This window comes from Amborella trichopoda, chromosome 3 (assembly GCF_054954075.1).
Source record: "Amborella trichopoda isolate Santa Cruz 75 chromosome 3, AtrichopodaSantaCruz75HAP2 v2.0, whole genome shotgun sequence".
Classification (NCBI taxonomy): domain Eukaryota; kingdom Viridiplantae; phylum Streptophyta; class Magnoliopsida; order Amborellales; family Amborellaceae; genus Amborella; species Amborella trichopoda.
The window spans coordinates 4,447,441-4,472,191 of NC_142338.1; the positions used below are offsets into that span (position 1 = coordinate 4,447,441).

Sequence of the window (24,751 nt, forward strand, 5' to 3'; positions counted from 1 at the left end):
CTCTCTCTCAACCTCCCTCTCTGCCCCTTCTCCCTCTCTAAAAATACAACAAAACTTTCTGAAATTTCAGTATTTTTCAGTGCTCCATTGCTTCCCCAAAAGCAATTGGGGTAATCTTTGGTGGATTTGAGGTTCATCCGAGGTTCAGGTATGTTATGTTTGAATCTTTGCACCATTACTGTTTTATTTTGATTTTTAAAGTTGATTTCTATTTTTTTTTTTTTAGGATATCTTTGAATCTTTGATCCATCAGAGCTATATTTTCATTTTTACAGGTAATATCTATTTGGATATTATTTGTTTCATTTTGGGTTTTGGGGGTTTTGGTTTTTCGGTAGCTGAATGGGTTTGTGTTTTGCGACTGTGTGTGTATAAATGAATTCTTCTGCAATTTGAAATCAGTAACTTAATATAGCTAAATGTGTTGTTTGTCTTTGAAAATGTATAACTTATGCTATATTGGATCTGCAATTTGAAATGAGTCGCATCATAAAATTGCTTTCCATTTTTTTAAGGATATCTTTGAATCTTTGATCCATCAGTGCTTTATTTTGATTTTACAGGTGATATTTTTTTTATTTTTTTTTAGTTTTTTGGATATTGTTTGTTTCATTTTGCGTTTTGGGGGGTTTTGGTTTTTCAGTAGTTGAATGAGTTTGTGTTTTGTGACCATGTAAATGAATTCATCTGCAATTTGAAATCAGTAGCTTAATCTAGCAGCATGTGTTATTGAATGTTGCATTTGTCATTGAAAATGTAACCTATGCTGTGTTGGACTTGTAATTTGAAATGAGTAGCTTAATGTAGCATCTTCTGTTGTTGGATGTTACTCTGTGTTGTTGGATGTTGCTGTCTGTATTTTATTGTAATTAACATTTGGATTATACTGCTTGCTAAAAATATTAGTTGTCTTTATTTCTTCCCCTTTGGATCAATATCTTAGTTGTCTGAAATGGTACCTCATTTGCCCATACATCATAGCTGTATGGGCTTATAATGAATGGGGGTTGGGTTTTGTAACTTGAAATTCTTATAGCATGTATTTTGAATCTTGTGAAAGCCAACTTGTTGGGGCAGTGAAGGTTCAACCAGAAAACTTCACACGTCGTTATTCTAGGTGCTTGCCTATATTTTTCTCTTACCTAGTTCGACTTTTAAGAATAGATGAGAGATTGAACTTGTAAAAGCCTTGGAGTTTAGATTTCAAATTGTGCACATAATTCTCCAAATGAATATTGTTGTGGCCTCTGCCTTTGTTGAGGGATCATTGTTCGACTGCTTGATCGTGTCGTCTGTGTCTGCGTCACATCACTTATATGTTGTAGCATTATATGTTTGGATTGCCATATGGTTTGTATCAGTGTTAAAAACTGCAAAAATAATTCAAAATTAAATGTACATGGAAATTAATTATTAAAATTTCCCAAAAATAAACAAAGAGAGGAGGAAGAAATACAATCGACTAAAAGAAAAAAAAGGAATAATAAAGTCATGGTTATTGACAGAAGGCTTGTATGGACTAAAGAATTGGAAATTCTTTTTCTCATCTCTATGCATATGAACTACTGTGTGAATCGCGATTTAAGCTGCGTGCCAACAAGAAGAGCAGAAGAACTGAATCCATTTGTGATTAGGGGGATTCAAGAATTTTGTTAAATTGGAAAGTTTTATTTTCTTCACTATGAGTCTCAGTGTGAGTTGAAGAAATGAATCACAAAAAGAAGAAACATCAGACTGAATTGATGGGTGTTTAAGGGGAACCAATACACTGAAACAATTTGCCATGGATGGAAGATTTTCCTCTTTGTATTCAGTTGCGATGGCCTAGACCTAGAAAGACTGTAAAATTTTACAATAATTGGAAGGTTCTGCACAAAAATAGGGCACAATGTTTTTGATACAGGACTCAGAAAGTTTTTGAAAGAGAAGAACTTGTTTCTATATTGAATGGTTTGTCTCAGTTGATGTAATACAGGGAGATTTTAGATTGACTGAATGTTTTTGTTAAAATTGTAAGGCTTTTTCTCAGAATTCCTGATATTATAAGAAACAAAGACAATGTCAAGAGTTTTCTCATAATGAATGTTTTTTACCAGAATGCTATACCGAGAGAAACCATGAAAACCTCCAATCATTGTTCCATACTGAGACAACTAAAAGACCGACAACAGTTTCTATACATATGGAAGGCTTTTCTTAGAGCGGGTTATTGTTGTTTGACTGGAAGAGCTACAAATACTACAGTACTTCTAGAACAAGTAATGAATGGGTGTGGGTTTTTTAACTTGAAATTTCTTGGAGCATGTATTTTGAATATTGTGAAAGCCATCTTTTTGGAGCAGTGAAGGTTCACCGAAAACAGTTCACATGTAGTTATTCTAGGTGCTTGCCTATATTTTTCTCTTAGCTAGTTGGACTTCTAAGAATAGATGAGATATTGAACTTGTAAAATCCTTGGAGTTTAGATTTGAAATCTTGCACATAAATTGACATTGTACCATCATAATTTTACACTGTAAAGTGCAAAGAGCTTTATGCATGAATTTAACTCCTAGTGTTTCATATGCTTGTGATGAAGTTCTTCATAGTTCTCGTCACCTCTATGCATAATGAATCTCAATGACCAATTCCCTCAACTTTGTAAACGCAGACCAAGATGTAGTCGAATGCTCATCTTTATTGCAAAAACAAGAAATAACTACAACAAGCCTTTCTACAAATGCTCCAATTAGAAAAGAGGTGGCATTCAATCATGAAAATAATATAGAAACACATTATTGTTCAATTTTAAGCACAAACCTAAAATTGTTTATTTATTTGTGTTAACCACTGGAATGAAATGGGATGCGGTCATCTAATATGGTGCGAAGAGATCCTAGACCAAGATAAGAAGCACATAGTAAAAAGGTTTGTCACAAATGCTAGATGGCTAGATGCTTGTCACTGATGGATTACGTCCTACTGTATATGAAAAAGACAAGCTCAAAGTTGTTGTCATGATCCTCGAGAAAGCAATCGTACTAAAATTTGTTTGGAAAAATATTCATGTACATCTAGCAGCATTAACTTTTTTGAAAAACCTATCCTCTAACCGTTAACTTAAAAAGTTTTGCCCATTTTTTTGCCTTAAATAAAAACACGAATGACATCCACATCCAACCACTTTGTGTCACTACTCTCTCTCATGCCCTCTCCCCAAGACATCCATCTCAACCACTCTCTCCCCCCAAACCCTCTTTCCCCAAAGACTTCTCTCCCCCTAAACCCTTTCTCCCCAAAACTCTCTCCCAAACCCTCTCTCTCTCAACTTCACAGCCTCCACCTGCGAAGCTCGCTCAATGATTAACCCCCCTTCTTTAGAGAGAGAGTGAGAAAAAGCAAAAGAAATTTATATACTAGATGGGTCTTAGAGATATGAGAGAGAAACCCCAAACAGAGGTGTGAAGGAGGATAAAACCAGAAGAGCGAGGAGAGACGTATAACTACAAAATTTAGAGAGGAAGTCCAGAGAGATGAGAGTAAAATAGAACTACAGAATTTAGAGAGAAACCCAGAGATACGAGAGCAGAGTAGAACTACAGAATTTAGAGTTTGGAGTGAAAATCCAGAGAGGAGAGTAGAGTAGTAGAGCTTATCCTGAGAGAATGTAGAGTAGTAGAGCTTATCCTGAGAGAATGTAACAGTGAGAGAAAGCAGTAGCATAGAGAGAGAAAATCCCTTGACGAGTGGGATAGAGAGAAAGTGACCACAAAGCTCAAAATAGAGGGGAGTATAGAGGATGGAGAGAGAATAATTGAAAACCAGCGGTCGAGAGAGAATGGACTTCAACAACTGAAACCCCACAAGAGAGAGAGAGTGTGACCCCAACAACTAGACAAAGTAAAACCCCACTTGACCCCATAACTAGAAAAAGTAAAACCCTGCTGAACATAGCAGGATAGACCAGAGAGGACCCCCAAGCTTCATAATGAAGCACCCAACAACAATGAAACCCCACAGCAAAAGAGTGTGAAACCTCATAGCAAAAGAGCGTGAAACCCCACAAGAAACCCACAGCATAAGAGCAAAAGAATGTGAAACCCCACAAGAAAAGAGAGAAAAATAGCGATCGACAGGAGGGAGAAACATACGTTCAAAAACAAGAGTGAGATGAGAGAGAAACCCAATCAACAGCTATGGAGAGAAACTAGAGAGGGAAATTTGAGATGAACTAGAGAGAGAAATTGTAGAGAGAGGGGATGAGAGTGGGGGTTTGGGGGAGAGAGGGCCTGAGAGAGAGATAGAAGAGGGACGCATAGAATGAGAGAGCGATAGAGAAATGGTGAGGAAACGACTGAAAACAGTCAAATGAATTCAGAGAGAGATGCTGGCCGTGGATGCCTTTCATATATTTATTTAGGGTAAAAAAAAGTTAGCAAAAAGCAAATTGTTTGGGCAGTTGTACTTACATTACTGATGTTTGTCCGATCTTTTTCGTTTGAAAGGAATGAGTATTTGTTTCGTGGTATCATTACAATTGTAGTCCAGTTTTCATATATCTTTCTTGTTTGGTGATAGATTGTAATATGGTTAGTAGGTTAAAAAATATTAACCTATGTTAGTCCCTTTGCATATTAATACAATTGGATCACAAATATTAATTTTTTGAGTAATGATCTTATAGGACACTGCCACACCTAGTAGTTAGGGGGTTATAAACTCAACGACCCCATTAATGCGATGTATTTAAAGAAATACTACCTGTGACGGGCTCAAAAAAAAGAAAGTGAAAACTCGAAAAAAGGCATCACGGGTAAAAAAAAATCCAAAAGGGAGCCTTTGATCCAAAACCTCAAGTACAAACAGGTACTTGCAAGTTACAACAATACTGCATAAACAAAGCCTGAGGATGGAGACTCCTCCTAATTTCTACAAGTTCCCAACAGAACCAACCTTGAGAAGATATGAGAAGGTGACATGAATTGGAGACCGAAGAGACTTCAACCAACTCCGAGAAGAACAACAAGACCTCCCAAGAAGGAAGGCCAGCAAGAACCCCAAAGAACTCCTCATAGCTCTGTGAAACAAATCATGAGAGCTCCAAAGGCCAAGGGAAACGTCAAGCCTCTTAAGCCCTCACGATCTCACAAGAAAATCCATTTCATCTTCTTTAAATAAGTGAATAAAAATGAAATAAAGAAAATGACCACCAAAGGGGCCACAGGTGGCAAAAACTGAAAGGCCTACTCCTATTTGAAAAGGCTTTTCAAATTGATTATTAAAATCATCAATTTTCAAAAAATTTCCGTTCTAGAAAGGACACCTCAATTACTACTAGAGGTTAAACTGTTAGTCGATCTGGCTTCGCTCTCGAAGCTAACTTCTTATGTTTGTTATGAATGCTTGAAACTAATTAGGCACTCCATGGTTGTATGAATATAACTGCTAACTACCATATATCAGAGATGGGTGAACCTCACCAATGACGACAGTAGCTAGTTCGGGAGAATTTTCTCTCAACTAGATCCTCTTAGGCAAAAAAGGGTGAATCCATTATCGTATGTGTGTATGACGGCATGTTAACCAGAGTTTTAGGACAAAAGCTCTTTAACTAGGGGGGTGAGTTTGTCAAAATTCAATATGAAAAATGTATGCAAATAAAATGCCCCTCTTTACCTCGATCAATAAGTTGCACACGTAAAGATTAACACATAAAATACCCCATATCTGGCGTAGTGGAGCAAACAAAAAAAAAAAATTTGCGGCACTAAATGTGTCGCTCAGCCCAGTCCCCTTACTAATAATTAAAAAATAAATAAATAAATTGGGCGACACTACTAGTATCACCCAAAACGTTTTGGACAAAAAAGCTCCAATTTTGGAGCCTTCTGAGGACCAAATTTGGTTTTGTTATGCATTTTCCTTTTAGAAAAAAATTGTTTTAATGTATTTAATTTATTTTTAAAAGTTTTCAAATGCTCCTCAGTGGCATAAGCCTAAATTGCCAGCCAATTTCAAATATATATATATATATATATATATATATATTCATTCAAAAATTCAAAAAGAAAATGCTCCTTGGTGGCATGAGCCTGCCAACCAATTTCAAAAACATATTTTCATTAAAAAAAAAAAAAATGCTCATTGGTGGCGCTAGTCTAAATTGCCAACCACATTTCAGTCTAAAATGTCTAGCCCCGTATGATATAAAAGGTCAGGTGTATCCGTCTAACTCTATATGACGTTAAAGGTCGGGTATATCCGTCTAACCCCATATGGCATTAAAGGTCGGATGTATCCGTGTAACCCCGTATGATGTTAAAGGTTAAGTGTATTCAGAAAATGTTTTGCCTCGTATAACATAAAAGGTCGGGTGTATCCATCTAACTCCGTACGACATAAAAGGTCAGATGCATCCGTCTAGTCCCGTATGACGTAAAGGATCGGGTGTATCCGTCTATCGTTGCATTACATTAAACTGCTTAGAGGTCTCTTTGGTTGCAAGAGCTAAACTGCTAACTAAATTTTTTTTTAAGAAAATGTCTTTCTCTCTTCGAAATAATTCATTATATGTCTTGTGTTTTTCAAAACTTGAATTTCTTTGTTAAAATCGTATCATGTCCAAAGCTCTTGGTTCTAATTCAAAACTCTCCCTATTTTTAAAATTTCTAAAACGTCTTTTAAAACAAAGGAGCTTGGACACCGCTGTATGATGATTACTGTGTTGCCGCCTCATCTCTCTCTTAAGAATTGATTAGGTAAACATTTTTCGAAACAAATAAAACCTATAGAAGACATTAGGAAACCCTAATAGAATCAAAGGAAATGTCAGGTTTAAGAATTTGAAATTGTGAAACCTTGTGAAAGTGGCATGGCCAGAAAATTCATCTCGAGTTTCAAGCTTGTATAATTCACCGATATCTCACGCCGAAAAACCATAGGATGAAAATGCTTTAGGTAGATAAGTGGGGAGTACAATGTCTTGGAGGGATAGTTGGTGTGCCCTTTAATCACGAAACATCATGATAAAATTTACAATGTCTGCATTATCTATGCCACTCACCTGTCCCTTGAAGGGCATTGAGCGTCAAAGAGTGTCTACCACTCACCTATCCCTTGAAGGACAGGGAGTGCCAAAGATGGGCAATTGCAGGCACCCCATTTTTAAAATTGACAAATTATGTGATATTCTTGAACCCTTAGGACCACACTATCGCAGTAAACACCCAGACCATAGACTACCATAGTCCATATTGCCTGCCTTATGATCTAGAATCCTACATAATACCTTGTTTTAGTAAAAAAATCATTAAAAATAGTAAAACATCCCATTTTGACCCAAATTTTGGCAAGCCGCATCACAAGTGACGGTATATTTTCCCAAAACTGGAACGTTGCGATTTTGGACAGATTTGGTTTGGGCCACCAGTGTCGCCAACCCAGACTGATCCGAATCAATTGATTTTTTGTTGGCAGCATCCTGACCGCCCCAAAATCAGCTTAGATTGGAATCTACTGATTTCGAGCAATTTTGGTATGGGCAAACCCAGACTGACCCAAATCGGCCGCTTTTTGGTAGGCAGCATCCCGACGTCCCCAAAATCACCCAAAACTGGAGTATGCCAATTTTGAGCAGATTTGATCAGTGTCGCCCAGCTCGAACCAAATTAGTAGTTTCTGCATTCCAACCCCTCCTCGAGTCATTTTTTGCCAAGTTCAATGAACATGGACCATCTTGGTATGGGCGACACTAGAAACTTGGACCACCAAAACGGCAGTCCAGGCTAGGAAATCTTTTGGTTATGGTATGTTACCCACTCCAGATGCTTTTCGACTTATGAAAATGTCATTTCGAGATCATTTTAGGTTATACTTTTTAAACTTGATTTGCTCGTGTGCCTAGAGAAATTTTGAGATTGTGAGACCTGAGAAAAAACCTAAACCTAGGAAAACCTTAACTTTAGGCCACATACAGCTCTTAGATTAATAGATCTATTCAACCAAACCAATGCCTAGTCAAAACGTGAAGAGAAACAAAGATGACGTACGGCATAAACTCAACCGGTATTAATACGGGCATGGCCTCGAAACCTCAGGAGCCCTAGGCCAACTGGCCCGGTCTGGTACATTTTTACTATTTTTTGTGTTTCTTTTCATTTTTGTTTATTTTATTGTAGTTAAATGAGTTTTATTATATTTTATGTTGTATTTCGTATTTCAGATCAATGTTGGCTCTACCACTTATTTGATAGTAGATCTACTCACTTTTGAGGAGATCTAGTCTCATATCATAATTTGATTGCCCCACTCTCTATCACTCTTTAAAAAAATCAGTTTGTGGTTCGGATCTAGTCAAATCTCATCTTGAGATCGTCCCGATTTACATCGTAAACAATATATAATAGCTTAAAAGTGTAAAATGTATTAAAAATTTTGCCCAACTTCATTTAGTTGGCTAAACAACTTAAAGTAAGTATCAGTTTTCACCGGTTTTTGATCAAATTCACTTTTTACCTTGAACCAAACTGTCCTCCGGTAATTCAAGGTTTTGAATTGTGAACACAGTTGTATTATGGTAATTTGATATGTGATACTAATAGAATCAAATGACTAAAATGCCATTGTCTCCTTCAAAATTCATGCCCATGAGAAGAAATGTCGTTGACAAAAACGTATCTCCAGGTTTAGAACTCAAAACATGGTAGTGTGTTTTCTCCATTTAGATTGAACCACTTAAATAAAATGATATAAATACCCACATGTTCTGGGTTTTAAACTAAAAATGAGATAATTTTTTTAAAGAACATTCTTCTAGCATGAACAAGCAAGAATATTTTAATTCTTTCGCTTGGACCGCTCAAATAGCGTAAAATTATAAAAATATCACAAGCTTTGTTCTTGATTTCAAATCCATAACCAACCCATTTCGAGTTTTGCAAACAAAATTATCAGTTAAGTACTTGAGTGAAATAAGATCCTTCACACGACCACTTTGTTAAAAAATTCAAAAAATTGTTTGACTTTACTTATTTTTTAGGTGATTTCATACTTTTTAAACTTTTAATGATAATTTTTAGATGGAGGACTGATTAATCCACCCACTGCCCTTTAAATTCTCCCTAAGCTGTCACTGCAACTTCAAAGAGAGAAGACTCGCACAAGTTAGAAACGCAACATTACTCTCTCTCTCTAAAACTTGGAAAAAACTCTCTCTCCCCCTCTCTCTCTCTCTCTCTAAATTACCGTAAAATCAAACGCAACATTAGTCTCTCTCTAAAATTTGGTAAATCCCTCTCTCGCTCTCTCTCTCTAAAACTCGGTAAAATCTCCCTCTCTCCGTGCGAAATTTGCGTACGCGGCAAGCCGCAGCCACGGCCACGGTTTACGGTTCATGGAACCACCAACCCTGGCAGCCGCCCACCATCTAGAGAGAGAAAAGGTCCACCGCACGTGCGACCGCCATTTAGAGAGAAAAGGTTCCCGTTACACATTTAGAGAGAGAGAGAGAGAGAGGCATCCGCAGTTTGAGGGAGGTCTACAATCTAGAGATAGAAAGGTCGGAGAGGTGTGAAATTAAGAGAGAGAAAGGAAAGGGTTGATTACAAGGCGCAGGGGTTAGGAGAGAGAAAATTAGAAAATGACACGTTAGGGAGAGAGAGAGAGAGAGAGAGAAAGTGAAGAAGAGGCCGAAAGAAACAGAAACCCCTAAAACAGGCTTCAAAGGGAAGCCGTTTTCGGTAGAACCAGACTTTCTATTTTTGGAAAGAAATGGAGCCCCATCTGGACTTTGCACGCACAGAGTTACGAAGGCCCATATCGCTGCCTGCTTCTCCCTTCTTTCTCTCTCTTCCCCAAAACACTTTCTCTCTCTTCCCCAAATAAAGTTATTCTTTCTAATTATGGAAAACCCCAAATCCTGAATCAAATAATTGAATGCTGAAGATTCCCTTCTCTCCTTCTTAGGAAGTCCCCTTTTAGGGTAAAGAGACTGCCGGAATCTTTCTGTGTTCGCCGGATGTTGGACTTTCAGGCAATTTCCGCGACAAAATAGGCCACCGTCAGGTTAATACGAAAATGACGATTTTGCCCCCTAATCGTTCTCCATACTTTCGTAAAATAGCTAAAAAAGATGAGGCACTAAGAAAAGTTAACTAATTAATTAATATTAGGAAATTTTACACAAAGGTGTCAACCTTATATTATTGAAATAACATGTATCTAAATCATCTATAAAAGTGTTCCCATGTTAGAAAACCCTCCAATTTGATCGTTTAGACATCAAGATGTATAAATATAAAGGAAAAAGAATTTTAAGTCCAAATGTAGTGTATCTTGCAGTAAATTATCTGACGGTCTATTTTTAATATTTATAATTTGTGCTATTTTTAAAATTTTAAATTTCATTACTAGAGATCATAATAGATTTTCAAGCCATCATAAGGTTTTCGAAACTACATCGCTAGACAAAATTTAGAGATGCGCTTACTTCTACCGTCTAAGGAATGCGTTTTATAACCCTTAAAATTATATACAAAAGAAATGTAAGAATCATTTAACAACATAGTATTATCTAGTTGATTTTAGATAAGACAGTCTGTTCGAGATAAAATTAAGTTTTATCCAAATATACATGCATATTGAATGATCATAGAGAGGATATAATTATAAATGCTATCACCGTCCAATCCGTTGATACATGATGATGAGAGCATTTGGACCCAAGCAGACAACTATGGTCCCCAAACCACTTTTAGTTAACAAGGTTGTATAGAAGGTAGGGTCCGAACTCAAGTATTATCACCCTCCAATTCATTGGTATACGGTGAGGAGAAAGATTGGAGCCACGAGAACACGACCCCAACTAGTAGGACCACTCCATCACCTTTCATTCATTGATTAAACTATGATGTACACTCATGGCTATAACTTTTGGGATTGTACAATGAGACTATTTTTTTTTTAGTACGAGGAGGTTGCGATCATTTTTAGCAATGAGATTGAAATCCAATATATGAAATTGTTTTGCAATAGCGGAAAAATTTTATTTTGAATTTTGTGTTTAAACAATGATACATCCTGCACTGCATGATTTTAAGTCTAACTGTCAATACCTATATAAAAAATATAAAATATATACCATAAGACGATTTTACTTTTGATACAAAGTAAATCATATTCACTATTGACTACTATATTTGAAATGAAGTGGTTCAAGATATGTCATTGTTTTAATGTAAAGTCCCAAATAAAATTTCAAAAATATCGTGTTACACTTTTATATAATAAATTTTATATCTTATAGCTAAAATAATTATTACTTTTTTGTATAAAAAATAAACAGTCTGGTCCATACGGTAAACTTAATGTAAAAACGAAAAGCGGGATGAAACTACCATTAAGGGAAAGTACAAGGATAAATCGGTCATTTTAAGTGGCTACGTGTCGTCACGGGAAGATCGCAGGAATTGGAAAAGGCATGGGCATGGAAGCCTAAACGGGCGGAGCCAGTTGAAGTTCCAAAGCTCCCATTCTTCCCCCCTCCTTTTCTTTCTCTCTCTAAAATAGTAGTTTAATATCTTGGGGGCGTTGGGATTTACCTAATCTCTACATTTTTTAATTCATTTCATGAAAGTGACTCTCTCTCTAGAAACCATGTATCTCTCTATCTAATGATATCTCTCTCTCTCTCTCCAAATGCTCTTTCTCTCTCATTTCATGAAACTCCCTCTCCCTCCTACCCTTTTAAGAGCACATTGTTATCTACCCGAGTTTAATTAATAATTTGATGAAAGTGACTCTCTCTCTCTCTCCACTCTTTCTCTCTCCTCCACTCCCTCTCTCTATTATCATCATATTGTTATCTAGAGAGGGACAGGATAGTTTGGGACAAAGGGGAAGTTGCAGTTTGCAAAATAAAATTGAATTAAGTACAATTTAAGACGGTGGCTTCTCTACCTCATAAATATTCCACCACGCGTGACACTTCAAATAAAAAACTAAATTAATTTGGAAGAACACCTCCAATAAAAATATACAACAATGACAAAATAGATAATAATAGCTTGCGGTTTATATAGAGCCGAGCTCTAAACAATCAAAGTAAAATACACCTTCAAATAGGATCCAACAATGTGGTTTCAATATTGGAAATCTTTGTGATAGCTTTAAAATAAACTTCTTATTTTAATTATAAAATTTAAAGTTTTTAAAAATAGTGTAGATCGAATAGATTTACAAAATCTTGAAAATTGACGGCCAAAAAATGCGTTACAAGATGCACTATTTTCAAGATTTAAATCCATCTTTTTCTCATGTCCATGCATCTTGATATCGAAATGATCAAATTTGAGGATATTTGAGCTCTGCTATTGAAACTTTTGAGGTGAGCTTTAATTTAATTGTTTAGAGCCTCGGCTCTATGTAAAATTGTCCTTTGCGTATTACTTTGTACCATTGAAAATCCTAGAGATCGTATGTTGAAATAGCATCAGGTACATATATGACCTAAAAATGGTTAAGACCTTAAACTTCTATGTAACTCATCCCATGCACCCATCTTATGTATGGGTAAAGGGGTTGGGTTACATTTGGTTGGTAGACTACTAGATTAAAACTTTGTCAAATCTTATCATGAGTTATGAACTTATATTATTTATTTATGATAAAACTGCTAACCCCTATTAACCATTTTTTTTACTTTTCTTTTCTAGTTCATTTTAAAAAAAAAAAATTATCCTTAAAAGTCTTTTATTTATTTTTATTTTCTTTGAAATTTGTGAATAATATGCTTATTTGAGAAGGAACATGGTTCTTTTCCTTTGAACTAAGTTCAAATTAGTCGTTTTCTTAAAGTTGACTGGCTGGATTATTGGCTGTTTTGCAAGAAAATCCAGAGAGCTGACCACGATATTCTTTTATATTTATCTTTTTTTTTATCTTTTCTCTTTTTTTTGAGAAAGAAAGGAAGCCAACTCAAACGAATGTAAAGAACGACCTTTGACAATGAGGCCATCTCTTTTTCAACGAAATTGATTTTTAATAACAGAATATCACCCTCTTCTCTTTTACAGTTGCTTTTTTTTTTTTTTTTACCCGGTTTCTATTCGGCCAAGCCCGCATATGTAGAAATGCAGGCCTCTCAATAAATCTATTTTTGAGATGGATTTTAAGAATTAATTTTTAAAGACATGTAATATCTAATATGGAGATCATGAATATGCATAAATAAATAAATTTTAAAGACTTGAAATAATAATTCCAGTAAGAAAACATCTGGACCGTTAGTTCCAATTGTTTTTAGATGAAACACCTACTTACATCCATTTTTAAGATGGATACTTTACACTTTCTAGGCCGCCTATGTAGAAATGCGGTCAAGCCCGCATAAAACAATTTTTCCTTTTTTTTTATTTCTTTTTATTTATTTATTTATTTATTTTTTGTGTTGTCTTCTTCTTTTTCTACGCAATGGAGAGTATGCTATTATTCATATGACAATAGAGAAATATTGTGGTCCCCCCAACCGATTGATAGACGGTGATGAAGACGAGCACTTGATGACTGTCCATCAAACAATTGGATGCCCATGACAATACCTACTCCACAGGTGTATACTGCACAAGAACTCCTTCAAATAAAATAGATATTTTCAAGGATTTTATTATTTAAAGTTTTGGATTTTTTTCTATAAAAATTTTTCAACTAACTAAGAATAACTAAAAATTTTCAAAGAAAAATTAAAATTTGAATTCTCGAACAAATCTTGGCCTACAATATTAAGACCTTCCTTGTTGACATTTTTCTTCACGAACATAGAACATGCAATTTTAAAATGTGCATTTTTGAGGTCGATTGCTTTGCTTACTAGGTTGCATCCTTTAAACACTAGGTCTTCAAAGTATTCCTAGCTTGAGAATTGGCTGAGAGAGCAAACTGAGTATGCTCCTGCAGGAGCAGCATATCTTTTGGCTCCTATGATACCATGGATTAACTTCATGTTAAATTAAATCAATCGAAATTCAATGAATTTCACTGGTCATTCACCCTCAAAGAACTATTTACTACAAAAGAAAATAGTTATACGGTAAAAAACAAGGCAATATAATGTGGGTGTGTTTTGTACAAGGCCCAGGCCCTCCACAATCAAAGTAAGATGTGCCTTCAAATGGTGTCGTTGTTTAAATTGATCTGAAAATTTATTCTTATGTCTAATTATAACATTTAAAGTTTCAAAAATAATGTATATCGGGCAATCTACGAACACTTCAAATTATTGAAAATTAAAGGTCTAAAAATATATTACTGTTTTTTTTCACGTTCATATATTATTTGGTAACAAAGAGAATGAAAAAAACGTAGGGGTGCATATGACGTTATTGACTTTACGAAGGACTAATTCCGAGATATATACATTTCAGGAAAAATATAGCAAACAACCAATCGAGGGTCCCACGCCGGACCCTGCCGGGTCCGAGCTGCAACGATTTACAGCCGTCGGATCAATCGATCTTGGCCTACAAGCCCAACCCCCTACCCGTTCCACCGACACGTGTCGTATCTTCCTTGGCTGTTTACTATGTAAGCTGATCGTCACCCTCCTTACCGAAAAGCCACCGACTCATCCCACGTCACCGGTAAACCATACTAAAAAAGAGGTTTCCCGGGACCAAAATACCGGCTTCAAGGTCCGTTCCGTACTTTCAAAACCGCTTGTTGGCGGTCCAAAAACTGCTTATCCAGCGGTTTTAGCTCTCAGAAAGTCGCAATGTAGTGGTTTTCATGCTTTGTCGTTTGTTTTCAAAGCATTGAATTGAAATTTTGGAACGTATAAGAAAGATGGAATAATGTGTTATCCATTTATATTGAGTTGAAAATTTTGGTGCCCTCTCTTTATTTCTTTCAGGGGAAAAACCGACCCTCGAGGGCGAAAACCGCTTCTAGAGAGAGAGAGAGAGAGAGAGAGAGAGGAGGATGAGAGGTGAGGAAGCCGCTTTTGGGGTGATTTGTGATGGGTTGGGGGATGAGCAAGAAAGAGTTGCATTTTGAAGAGAGAGAGAGAGAGAGAGAAAAGAGGTGGTATTGGGGTTATGGCGAGTGATAAGGGGACTGCGAGGTCGATTCAGCGATTGGAAGTACAAGGTGGCGGTTCCTATGCCTCTACGATCCCTGCAGGGTTCTTGTAATCTCTCTCTCTCTACTCTTTCTCTCTCTAACTTGATGCGATTCACTGCTTCTCTTCTCTCTCTTCTGTAACACTCATGGAATAACCATCTCTCACACACGTATCAACCAATGACCCATTTTGAGAGTGAGATAGGATCCGGATTCTCACCTTTTTTTTCTTTTCTTTAATCTTTTTTTGGTTGTGTTTTTATCAGAGCCAAAGAGAGCAACAGCAGCAGTGGAGCTTACGATTTGGGAGAATTGGACCAGGCTCTATTTTTGTATCTCGAGGGCCACAATACACATCCTTCGGTTGCAGACCAAAGACGTATATGCTTTCTCTCTCTCTACCCGAAACCCCATTTTCTTACAAAATCCATGAAAAGCTTTTTCACTAAATGCCTTATTTTGTCTCTCTACCCCCCTACCCTCTCAGCTAAATTTTGAGCCAGGAATTTAACTAGAAAAGGATCCTGGTTGGTTATTTTGTGGGGCGCATGGTGATGATTATGGAGCAGAGTCTCAGGGCATCCATGATAGTACACCTTTGACTGAGTATCCCAAATGTGACATGTAACAGACTACCAATCAATATTTTTCGAGCTTCATGTGCCAAAACGTGCTGTTGCCTTAATAAGAACCCGACCCCTTTGTTTCTCTCTCTAAAATGGGTATTGAGGTGCTATACCCTTGTTTCTCTCTCTACTGCAAGGGGTTAAAAATGCATGAGCGAGAAAGGCATTTCTCTATCTTGGCTGGCGAGGATCATACCTTTCATGCCTTGCCTGCCCAAGTGATTCTCATCATTATTATGTTTCTTATCAGAAGACCGGGTTTTTCCTTGTGATTTCCTGTGGGGTTGCACCCTAAGAGGACTTAGTTCCCTACTTATAAATTCATCCTCATCTTTTGTTGCAGATTGTACAGAAATTCGCCCACCCACTCTCAACATATTCCCCTCACAACCCATGCATGTTGATCCATTGCTAAAGGTACTTTCTTTAGAGAGAGAGAGAGAGAGAGAGTGGGTACTGGGTTTATGAGATGTGCAAGTGAGAGAGAGGGGAAGGTACAGGGTTTATGAGATGTGCTAGAGAGAGTGGGGCAAGGGAATGGGCTTACAAGTGTTGTAAGAGAGAGATATTGGGCTGATGAGATGGTGTGAGAGAGAGAGAGAGAGAGGAGTGTTATGGGCTCATGACATGTGAATAATCAGTTGAAGAGAGAGAGAGGTGCCTATGTTATTAATGACATGTTAGAATCAGTTAAAGAGAGAGAAAGAGGTGCTCTTTGTTATTAATGGCATTTAGAATCAGTTGAAGAGAGAGAAAGAGGTGCCTATGTTATTAATGACATTAATGGAGTGTTGTATTTCTTATTTTGGGTGTTATTTCAAACTTTATGCTGTGATTATTGGATTGATTGCAGGGAGTAGGATTGGGATCTTCATCAGGAGATAGAAATAACAATACCAATAATAGTAATAATAGTAGCAGTAGTAATATACAATTGGGGTTTGATTCTCCAACGAGTAGCAGCGGAGTAAGCAACAAGAGATCATCATCAGAGCAGCAGCATCAGCAGCAATCAACGATGATGATGGAGTTGGCAAATCCGAGGACTGATCTGACATCAAAACCCCCTGAACCAGATAAAGTTTCAAAGGTGCTTTTTCTTTCAAAATCGAATCCCCAAAATTTCTACTTTTTTGTCATTGCAGAGGGGCTAGCGCTTGAGGAGTATGGAGTTTTACGAGATGGGAAGAGAGAGAATGTGCGTTTTTTATAGAGAGATGGTATTCAGAGAGAACATTCATTCATTTGTGTTTCAGAGAGAATCGATTCGAAAGGGAGCAGCATCCAGTTCAGAGCATGAAGGACCAAAAACACCAGACCCTAAGGTTTATACAGCAACTTTTCTCTCTCTAAAAACTGATAAAATCACGAGTTCAATAACTTAAGGATTGGGTTTCTATAAGTTTTCAACCTCAAACAATCCAATTAAAGTTGGTAAAACAATTTTTAGGATTATCTCAAAATCTATTTTCATATCAAATTATAAAATTTTAAATTCTAAAAATGGTTAAAATCAAGTAGATATATAAATATATGAAAATCGGGAGATTTGACGGTGAGATACACCATTTCTGACTCAAAATCTTTTTTTTTTTTTCATTTTCATACATCCAGATGATCAATTGGAGATTTTTTCAACATTAAAAAAACTTTTTTCCGATAGATTTTTTAGGTGGATCAGTAATTCTACATTTTAAGGTTGTGACCTTGTATAAACTAAAACTTTTTCCTTAACGTAATGATTACTCTTTCTAGGCGATCAGATTCCTTATTTTTCCACATTCATTTCACCAGAAGATTCCTTATTTTTCTACATTCATTTTTATTTTCAATATTACAAAGTCTTAATTTTTAGGAGACTGTTTCAACATTCAAGTCTGAGCTATAATTTATCCTCTCTTTCGTGTTTGTGCTTCTTCCGCAGACATTGAGAAGACTCGCACAAAATCGTGAAGCAGCACGAAAAAGTAGACTCAGGAAGAAGGTCAAAACTGATAACCATGACAAGTTTCCCCTTTTTTCAGTCAGTTTTGAAATAGCAAGGAAAAGCAAACTCGGCCTCTCTCTCTCTCTCTCTTGAAATCTCATCAGAAACCATAATGGTTTCCTCCCATTTCAGTCGGTCGTCAAACTTGTCTTCTTTCTCTATCTAAAACTTTTCGGTTTTGAACGACAACTCAAGAAACTCTCCCTCACTCTCTAAAATTAGGAATTTTTTTGGGATGAGACAGGCGTACGTTCAGCAGCTGGAGTCGAGTAGGATGAAGCTAAACCAGCTCGAGCACGAGTTGCAAAGAGCAAGAGCACAGGTTAAAAGCTCATAACATGTGATTCTCATACTGCAGAAATGGAAATCATTTACCATGGATTTAGTGCAACTTAAATATCACACAATTTTGTCTTCAGATCATATTTCTTTAAAAAGTTGTTCAGTTTCATTCATTTGTTGAATTGTCAGGGTATGTTCTTTGGTGGAAGCGGCATGCTAGGTGACCAATCCCTTCCATGCGGTAGTGGCAATTTGAGCACAGGTACTTCCCCATTTTCACATACATAAAAATGTGAGAGAGAGAGAGAGAGAGAGAGAGAGAGAGAGAGAGAGAGAGAGAGAGAGAGAGAGAGAGAGAGAGAGAGAGAGAGAGAGAGAGTAGAATGTGGAAAAAAAGGGTTGAAGGGCATTTTGGTCCCGTTAAGAAGATGGAAGACATTATGGTTAGGTTGGAGTTGTTTTGTATTGTATAATGGAGCAGCTTGGGGAGCAGTTTAGTGCTAGGGTGTCCATGAGAGGGAAGCAACCACCTGTTTCTCTCTCTCTCTCTAGACTTCCACTGCATAATATGGGGTTTCATTTCGCCTTAACTTTACGATTTTTGGTGCAAAAAATGGTGTCTTTCCGTTAGAAATCAAAGCATAAACGCAATTGCCATAGCTGCCTTAAACCCCCCTTCTCTCTCTAAATGTGAGTTAGGTAATCCATATGGATTTTTAAATTCCTAACTTTCTATCATTACACGTGTTTAATGTACTAAAATATTCCTCAGTAAACTCTGAAAACTACCCTCTCTAGACTCGTGTGTGTGTGTAATGCAATAACGCATTCTCTCTTCTCCTACTCGTGTTATATACTTGGGAATTCTCTCTCTCCTCGTGTATAATGTGATTATGTAATCTCTCTCATGCTGCAAAATATTTAATTCTTTTTCTCTCTCTAAATTTGAATATGTTGTTGTAATTTGCAAGTAGAAGCGGCGGTGTTCGACATGGAGTATGGGAGGTGGCTGGAGGAGCACCACCGGCTGATGTGCGAACTGAGGGCAGCGGTTTCCGAGCATTTGCCGGAGAGTGAGCTCCGGCTTTACGTGGATAATTGCTTGGGTCACTATGAGGAGATGATGGGGTTGAAGAGTATGGTGGCTAGGGCCGATGTTTTTCACTTAGTGTCCGGCATTTGGAAGACACCGGCTGAGAGGTGCTTCCTATGGATGGGAGGCTTTCGACCCTCCGATCTACTCAAGGTCCACATCTATCCTCTTTCTATCTCTCTTCTCGAACGCTGCATCATACATGGCGTTTCTCTCTCTCCCCCCTTAAAGACCGCATCATAATGGCCTCTCTAAAGGAAAAAGTTTATATAAGCTTTCAACCTTTAAATGTAGAATTACAAAAGCACCTTAAAAATCCATCGAAAATTTCGTTTTAATGTTGAAAAACTCTCTAATAAATCATCTTGACATCGAGATGTATGAATATGAAAAAAAAGAAAAAAGTTTTCAAATCCCAAAAATTAATGCATCGTGCAACACATTATCTAGACCGTCCATTTTCAAGATTTTCATATGTTTATCGATCTACTCGACTTTAACTATTTTTGGAGTGGAAATTTTTCTAATTAAATGTGAAAATAGATTTTAAGTTAATCCTAAGAATTTTTTACAACAAAATTACATAAATAAAATTTGGAGGTGTCCCTTAAAGTTGCAACCTTATAAAAACTTTTCCCTAACTAAAATGGACACATTCCCGTAGAAATGAAAATGTTCTCATTTTATATATTTTGCCCTTCTCAGTTGAAGCTCTTGCTCTCCACTATTGCATTGAAGACCTGCCAAGTCTCTTTCTTGATGTACTTTTATCTCGTAAAGTGTAAAGGCTCTCTCTCTAAAGTGAAAATGGAACCTAGAGAGAGAGAGAGGAGGCGGGTGCATGTTATTGGTCCGAGAGTGAGAGAGAGAGGAGGTTGGTGCATGTTCTTGGCCAGACAGATGGAGAGAGAGAGAGAAAGCGGCTTGCCATTTCAAACTTTTTACTCAAAAATGGAATTCAAAAAATAGATACTTGCCAAAATAAAAGAAACAAAATTAGATATCGATATAGACCTAATTTTTCGGTTTTTTATTTTTTGGGTGAATCTATGGGGATATCTGGTTTCTACCCATTTATTAAAAAGTAAAAAAATATATGTTACACGAGCAATCATACAATTCTTGGCGAAAAAACACTAACAACATCGGATAAAATGAAAGGTGTTACAAAATCTGTGGGGAATACAAGTTTTTCATTTGATATAAAGATTTATATATGATAACAGGCATCAATGACTATCTCTAGGATGTTAACAATTAAACAATAAAGGACTCCCTCTCTCTCTCAAAAGTTTGTAACACAAAGCAACTTCAATATCCTTTTAAGAATCCAAACCATCGTTGCTTTTAACCTATCCAAACTTGTGTTTATGCAGATGCTCGTGCCACAAATTGAGCCCTTGACTGAGCAACAATTCCTAGCAATGTGCAGCCTACAACAATCATCTCAACAGGCTGAGGACGCTCTCACACAAGGCATCGAAGCCTTGCACAAATCTCTCTCAGAGACAATTGCATCAGGCTCATTGACTACCCCTACCATTATGGCCAACTACATGGGCCAAATGGCCTTAGCCATGAACAAGCTTGCCAACCTCGAGGGCTTTGTAAGACAGGTATGGGTCATCCTAAATGGTGTTATTGTTCATTGATAAGCCCATTTTTACCTCTAAGAATTTACATAAAGGCGTAAATAAATTTCGGAATTAGACAAGGATCCATGTTTTGACATTCTTTGCCTCCAAAATTTTTTAGTTTTTTATTTTTTATTTTAATTTTATTTCCAAAACCAACTTTTGAATAGACCAAAACACAAACATTGTGCTAGACTGTCACCAAAATATCAAACATACCTAAGTGATTGGGGTGCATAATAGCCTTCCAAAACAGGACAGGAAAAAAAAAATAATCATTCCAAGTTCAACTTTCAAAACATTCTAAACAGAGAAAAAAAGAATGCTTTTGGGTGGTTTAATAAAAAAAAAAAAAAAAAAATTATTTCAGGCAGTTTAAAAGTTGGATATTTGAATCAATCAAATTATTTTTTTTGCTTCTTTTATTTTATTTTATTTTATTTTTTGGTATTAGGGGAGTTTGAGTTGGACTTTTTGAATGAGCCAAAACTTTTAAATTATGGTCCATTTTTGTTGTACCAAAACTTCCTAGAAATCCCTAAGTAAACTTCCCTCGATGATGTTTGCAAGTACAATAGTCCAAAACCTTACAGTTCATGAATGGCATTTCAAACACAACCCATGCATCGGAAAAGTAAATATCCCACATATTTTTGCGGGAGGTAAATATTAAGTACTCCTATCGAATTCAATAAGATGTATTGGTTTCTATGGTATATGTAACTATTATTAGTTCTTGAAATATATGAAACTGTCATATCTTGTTGGAGTTTAAACACGTGTGACATCTTACATAGGTCTAAAACCGTTGGTTAAGTTGGGATCGAAACTTGAAAATTGACTTCAGCTATTGTATATAATTCATTTTTGTATTATTCTAAATTTTGGGGGTGAAATAGGAGGGCATTTTTGTCCTTCAAAACGTAGAATGGGTTGGTGTCGATCTTCTGTCTCATGCATGGGTTTAATACAAACGAGCAGTTGGGGTTGTTCTGGCATTTCAAATAAATTAATGTTCATTATGATATAATTTAACTAAGTTTGCATTTTCTAAAATTTAATAGTTTAGTGGCTAGAACCTAGACCAGTAGCACATATATATAAATTTATGTCAACTCTTAAGTTGTAATTTGTACATAAAAATGTAGCTCCTTCCCATTGCTTTTTTCACCCTAAATTGGGGTGACTTTATGGAAAAAATACAATATTGTTTTCGCTGCAACGAGGTCCCAATCATTTTTCATCGTTAAATATCAAAATTGTGCCACTCATATTGTATCATTGATCAAGTTTATGCCCCAAAAAAAAATTTTCAAACTTTGTGAAAGATCTATCGTTGAAATTAGGTCAAACAACCAAAGATGATTATGACCCTTCTGTACCCCCAAAAACTTTGTGAAATATCTATTGTTGAAATTGGGTCAAACAACCGAGATGATTATGACCCACATGTACCTCAGGTCAATAGCTCATAGTATACGATTTACCGCCTTCTAAATATCAAAATGAAAAAAATATATATATTTGTGTGACTGCTTGAATGTGTATATATGAGAGAGAAGAGAGAGAAATAGTGTTTCAATGCCGTGCATATAAGAGAGAGAGCAATAGTATTTGAATGATATGCTCGAGTTAAAAAATTTAAATAGAAGAGAAGATGAATTCTCTAATATGAAAACTCTCTCAAATCACCCAAAAGAAAGAACACACACTCTCTCTCTAATTGAGGAAGCTTAGCTAACGATAATTGAACTTACAGGCAGATAATCTGAGGCATCAGACCCTTCAACAGCTTCACCGGATCCTCACGACTCGGCAAGCTGCTCGTTGCTTTCTGGCCATCGGCGAGTATTTCCACCGCCTTCGAGCCCTCAGCTCTTTGTGGCTCGCTCGCCCCAAACAAGAATAATTCTTTTCTCTCTACATTTAGAAAGAGAGAGAAAGAAATATGCCAAAAACAAAGAAAAAATCAAATGAAGAGAAAACAGTTTTTATCTCGTACACTTATTTTCATCACCTTCATCACCAAGGGCACCCACCGCTCTCTCTCTCTCCTCTCTTTCTCTCTCTCTAAATGCTGTACAAATACGACTTGTAGACAGGTGTCACACATGTAAGGGAAGGGATGGCTCGTGGGAAGGTTGCTGGTCCATTTGGCAATTGGCAACCATGTATGATCCCCCGGGCTACATTTTGCATTGGATATTTTGAGTTCTTTTGTTATTAGAGAAAAGCTCCTATTTATTTTGGCACCTTACGGCTCTATGTGATTTTGTTGAACTTAGCCCTAAGCTAAAACTTTTTTAATTGGGTAGCTAGACCTGTATCGCGTGAATAAATGATTTTTATGGATGTTAAAAGCTTGTGGTTTGTAATAAGTTAAACAATCAAAGTAAGCCGTACCTTTAAATCTTGCTAAAAGATCCCATTTAGATGTCGAAAATACTTATAATTCATTAAAAATATATTTTAAAGTTTAATTGTAAAATTTAAATTTTCAAAAATATGTAGACCAAGCATATCTTGAATACTCAAAAATTTAAAAATTGACAATAGATATAAAATGTTACCAGATGCATTATTTTTAAGTTTTAAAATTATATATTTTTCACATCTATACTTTTGAAATGATTAATTGCAAGTTTTTCAGGGCTATAATAATATTTTATATTAGATTTTTGAGATGCACCTAGTATAAGATTAATCATTTATATAAACGTTTTCCTTGTTAAAATGGACTCGTCCTCTGAGTCAACAAGAATTTGAGTGGCGGGCACTAGGTGGCCCTATTAGCTCTGAGAAACTGCAGCATGGGCCACAAAAATGGCCCTCAGGCCAGGATAGGACTTGGGTTCGCATGGGATTGGACCCATGGTCAACCCAGCCTAGCTCTAACCTTGGGCTCGTTTTTTTTCTCTCTTTTTTTCTCTACTAGGTCGAGACCAGGCCACAGCCCCTTCAGCCATGTTCAGGGCAGCATAGGGCCGTGCTCAAGCAAAGGTTATCCTATATGTGGCCTAACCCAGTGGGTCCAAAAGTTGGACCTATACCCGCATCTATTGGATCCAAGGTCTATCTTGTCGGATCCTGGGTCTGGTCGGATCTATTGCCACATTCACTATGAGCTTTTTTTTTTATTTTTTTTTCCTTTTACTTTACTAACATATACCCAAATTATTGGCAACAAGGTCACAATCACCCTCATTAGATTTCAAGCCGTCTAATTTGTCATTTAATAGTTAAAGAAGACTACGAGTTCTTATTATATACAATCCTTAATACACCTTGAAGTATTTTATCTTCAATGGTTTATGGGTACGAGTCAGATCCAACTGAACCTGATCCCGATCCCAGATCCGAATAGTCTTCAGGTCCAAGTTTTGAACCCGAACCCAACTTACTGGGCCCAAATATTAAACCCATACCCAGTCGGGTCCAGGTCTATTGCCACCCCTTAATCTCCCACATATAAAACATAGGGAAGATTACTAAAACCCCAAAGCTTGTATGTTGTACTTATAATGCAGCCCCCCGCGGGTTGAAAAGATCCTCACACCTATTACCTCGTAATACCTTTTTCCCTCACCGGCCCTCAATGATATTTTTTTAGTTTTATTTGTGATGGAATGCTTTTATTAGTAATTCTTGCAAAGTTTAAAATCAATTATTTATAGTTTGTCACATAGGAACTTCCCCACTTCTAAAAAAGGGGAACTTATAGAAATAAAAGAAAAATATGCATAATAAGAAACTTACCGAAATTCCTCTGTAACTTGCAAGGCTATTTTTGTTATTTTGTTTTCTACAAAATATTTTTATTCAGCGTGTCGTATAAGGATTGGGGGTGAAGTTTGTATAAAGTAGCCTCCTTGTAGAAGTACAGCACACCTATGATGGCTTCAAAATCGATTTTTATCCTCATTTATAAATTTTAAAATTAAAAAAATGATATCGTGCAAATCAAAAAACACTTGAAATTTTAAAAAATAAACGGTTCAGATAACTTGTTACAAGATGGATTGTTTTTTAGACTTGAAAA

General features: G+C 36.5%; 1 protein-coding gene across 12 annotated transcripts; it reads left to right on the forward strand.

Annotated features, from left to right (window-relative positions):
* Window positions 1-14,750: 14,750 nt before the first annotated feature.
* Window positions 14,751-22,964, forward strand: LOC18439862 (bZIP transcription factor TGA10). 12 transcript variants are annotated; one of them, XM_020670597.2, is made up of 11 exons: window positions 14,751-15,157; window positions 15,357-15,469; window positions 16,060-16,133; window positions 16,570-16,806; window positions 16,973-17,041; window positions 17,641-17,700; window positions 17,948-18,025; window positions 18,175-18,247; window positions 18,960-19,231; window positions 20,455-20,694; window positions 22,472-22,964. In XM_020670597.2, the coding sequence occupies exons 1-11, from the start codon at window positions 15,066-15,068 to the stop codon at window positions 22,619-22,621; spliced, it is 1,458 nt and encodes a 485-aa protein (XP_020526256.1). In that variant the 5' UTR covers window positions 14,751-15,065; the 3' UTR covers window positions 22,622-22,964. The 12 variants fall into 12 exon arrangements, with proteins under 12 accessions (XP_020526256.1, XP_088719059.1, XP_088719060.1 ...); XM_088862933.1 differs by having other exon boundaries at window positions 14,762-15,157; window positions 18,957-19,231; XM_088862937.1 differs by lacking the exons at window positions 14,751-15,157; window positions 15,357-15,469 and adding an exon at window positions 15,735-15,812 and having other exon boundaries at window positions 18,957-19,231.
* The last annotated feature ends 1,787 nt before the right edge of the window (window positions 22,965-24,751 follow it).

Coding starts and splice junctions, on each gene's coding strand:
- LOC18439862 (XM_088862933.1), top strand. CDS start 15,066: ATGGCGAGTGATAAGGGGACTGCGAGGTCGATTCAGCGATTGGAAGTA. Junction 17,042..17,640: donor CAAAAACACCAGACCCTAAG/GTTTATACAGCA, acceptor CTTCTTCCGCAG/ACATTGAGAAGACTCGCACA. Junction 20,695..22,471: donor TCGAGGGCTTTGTAAGACAG/GTATGGGTCATC, acceptor TTGAACTTACAG/GCAGATAATCTGAGGCATCA.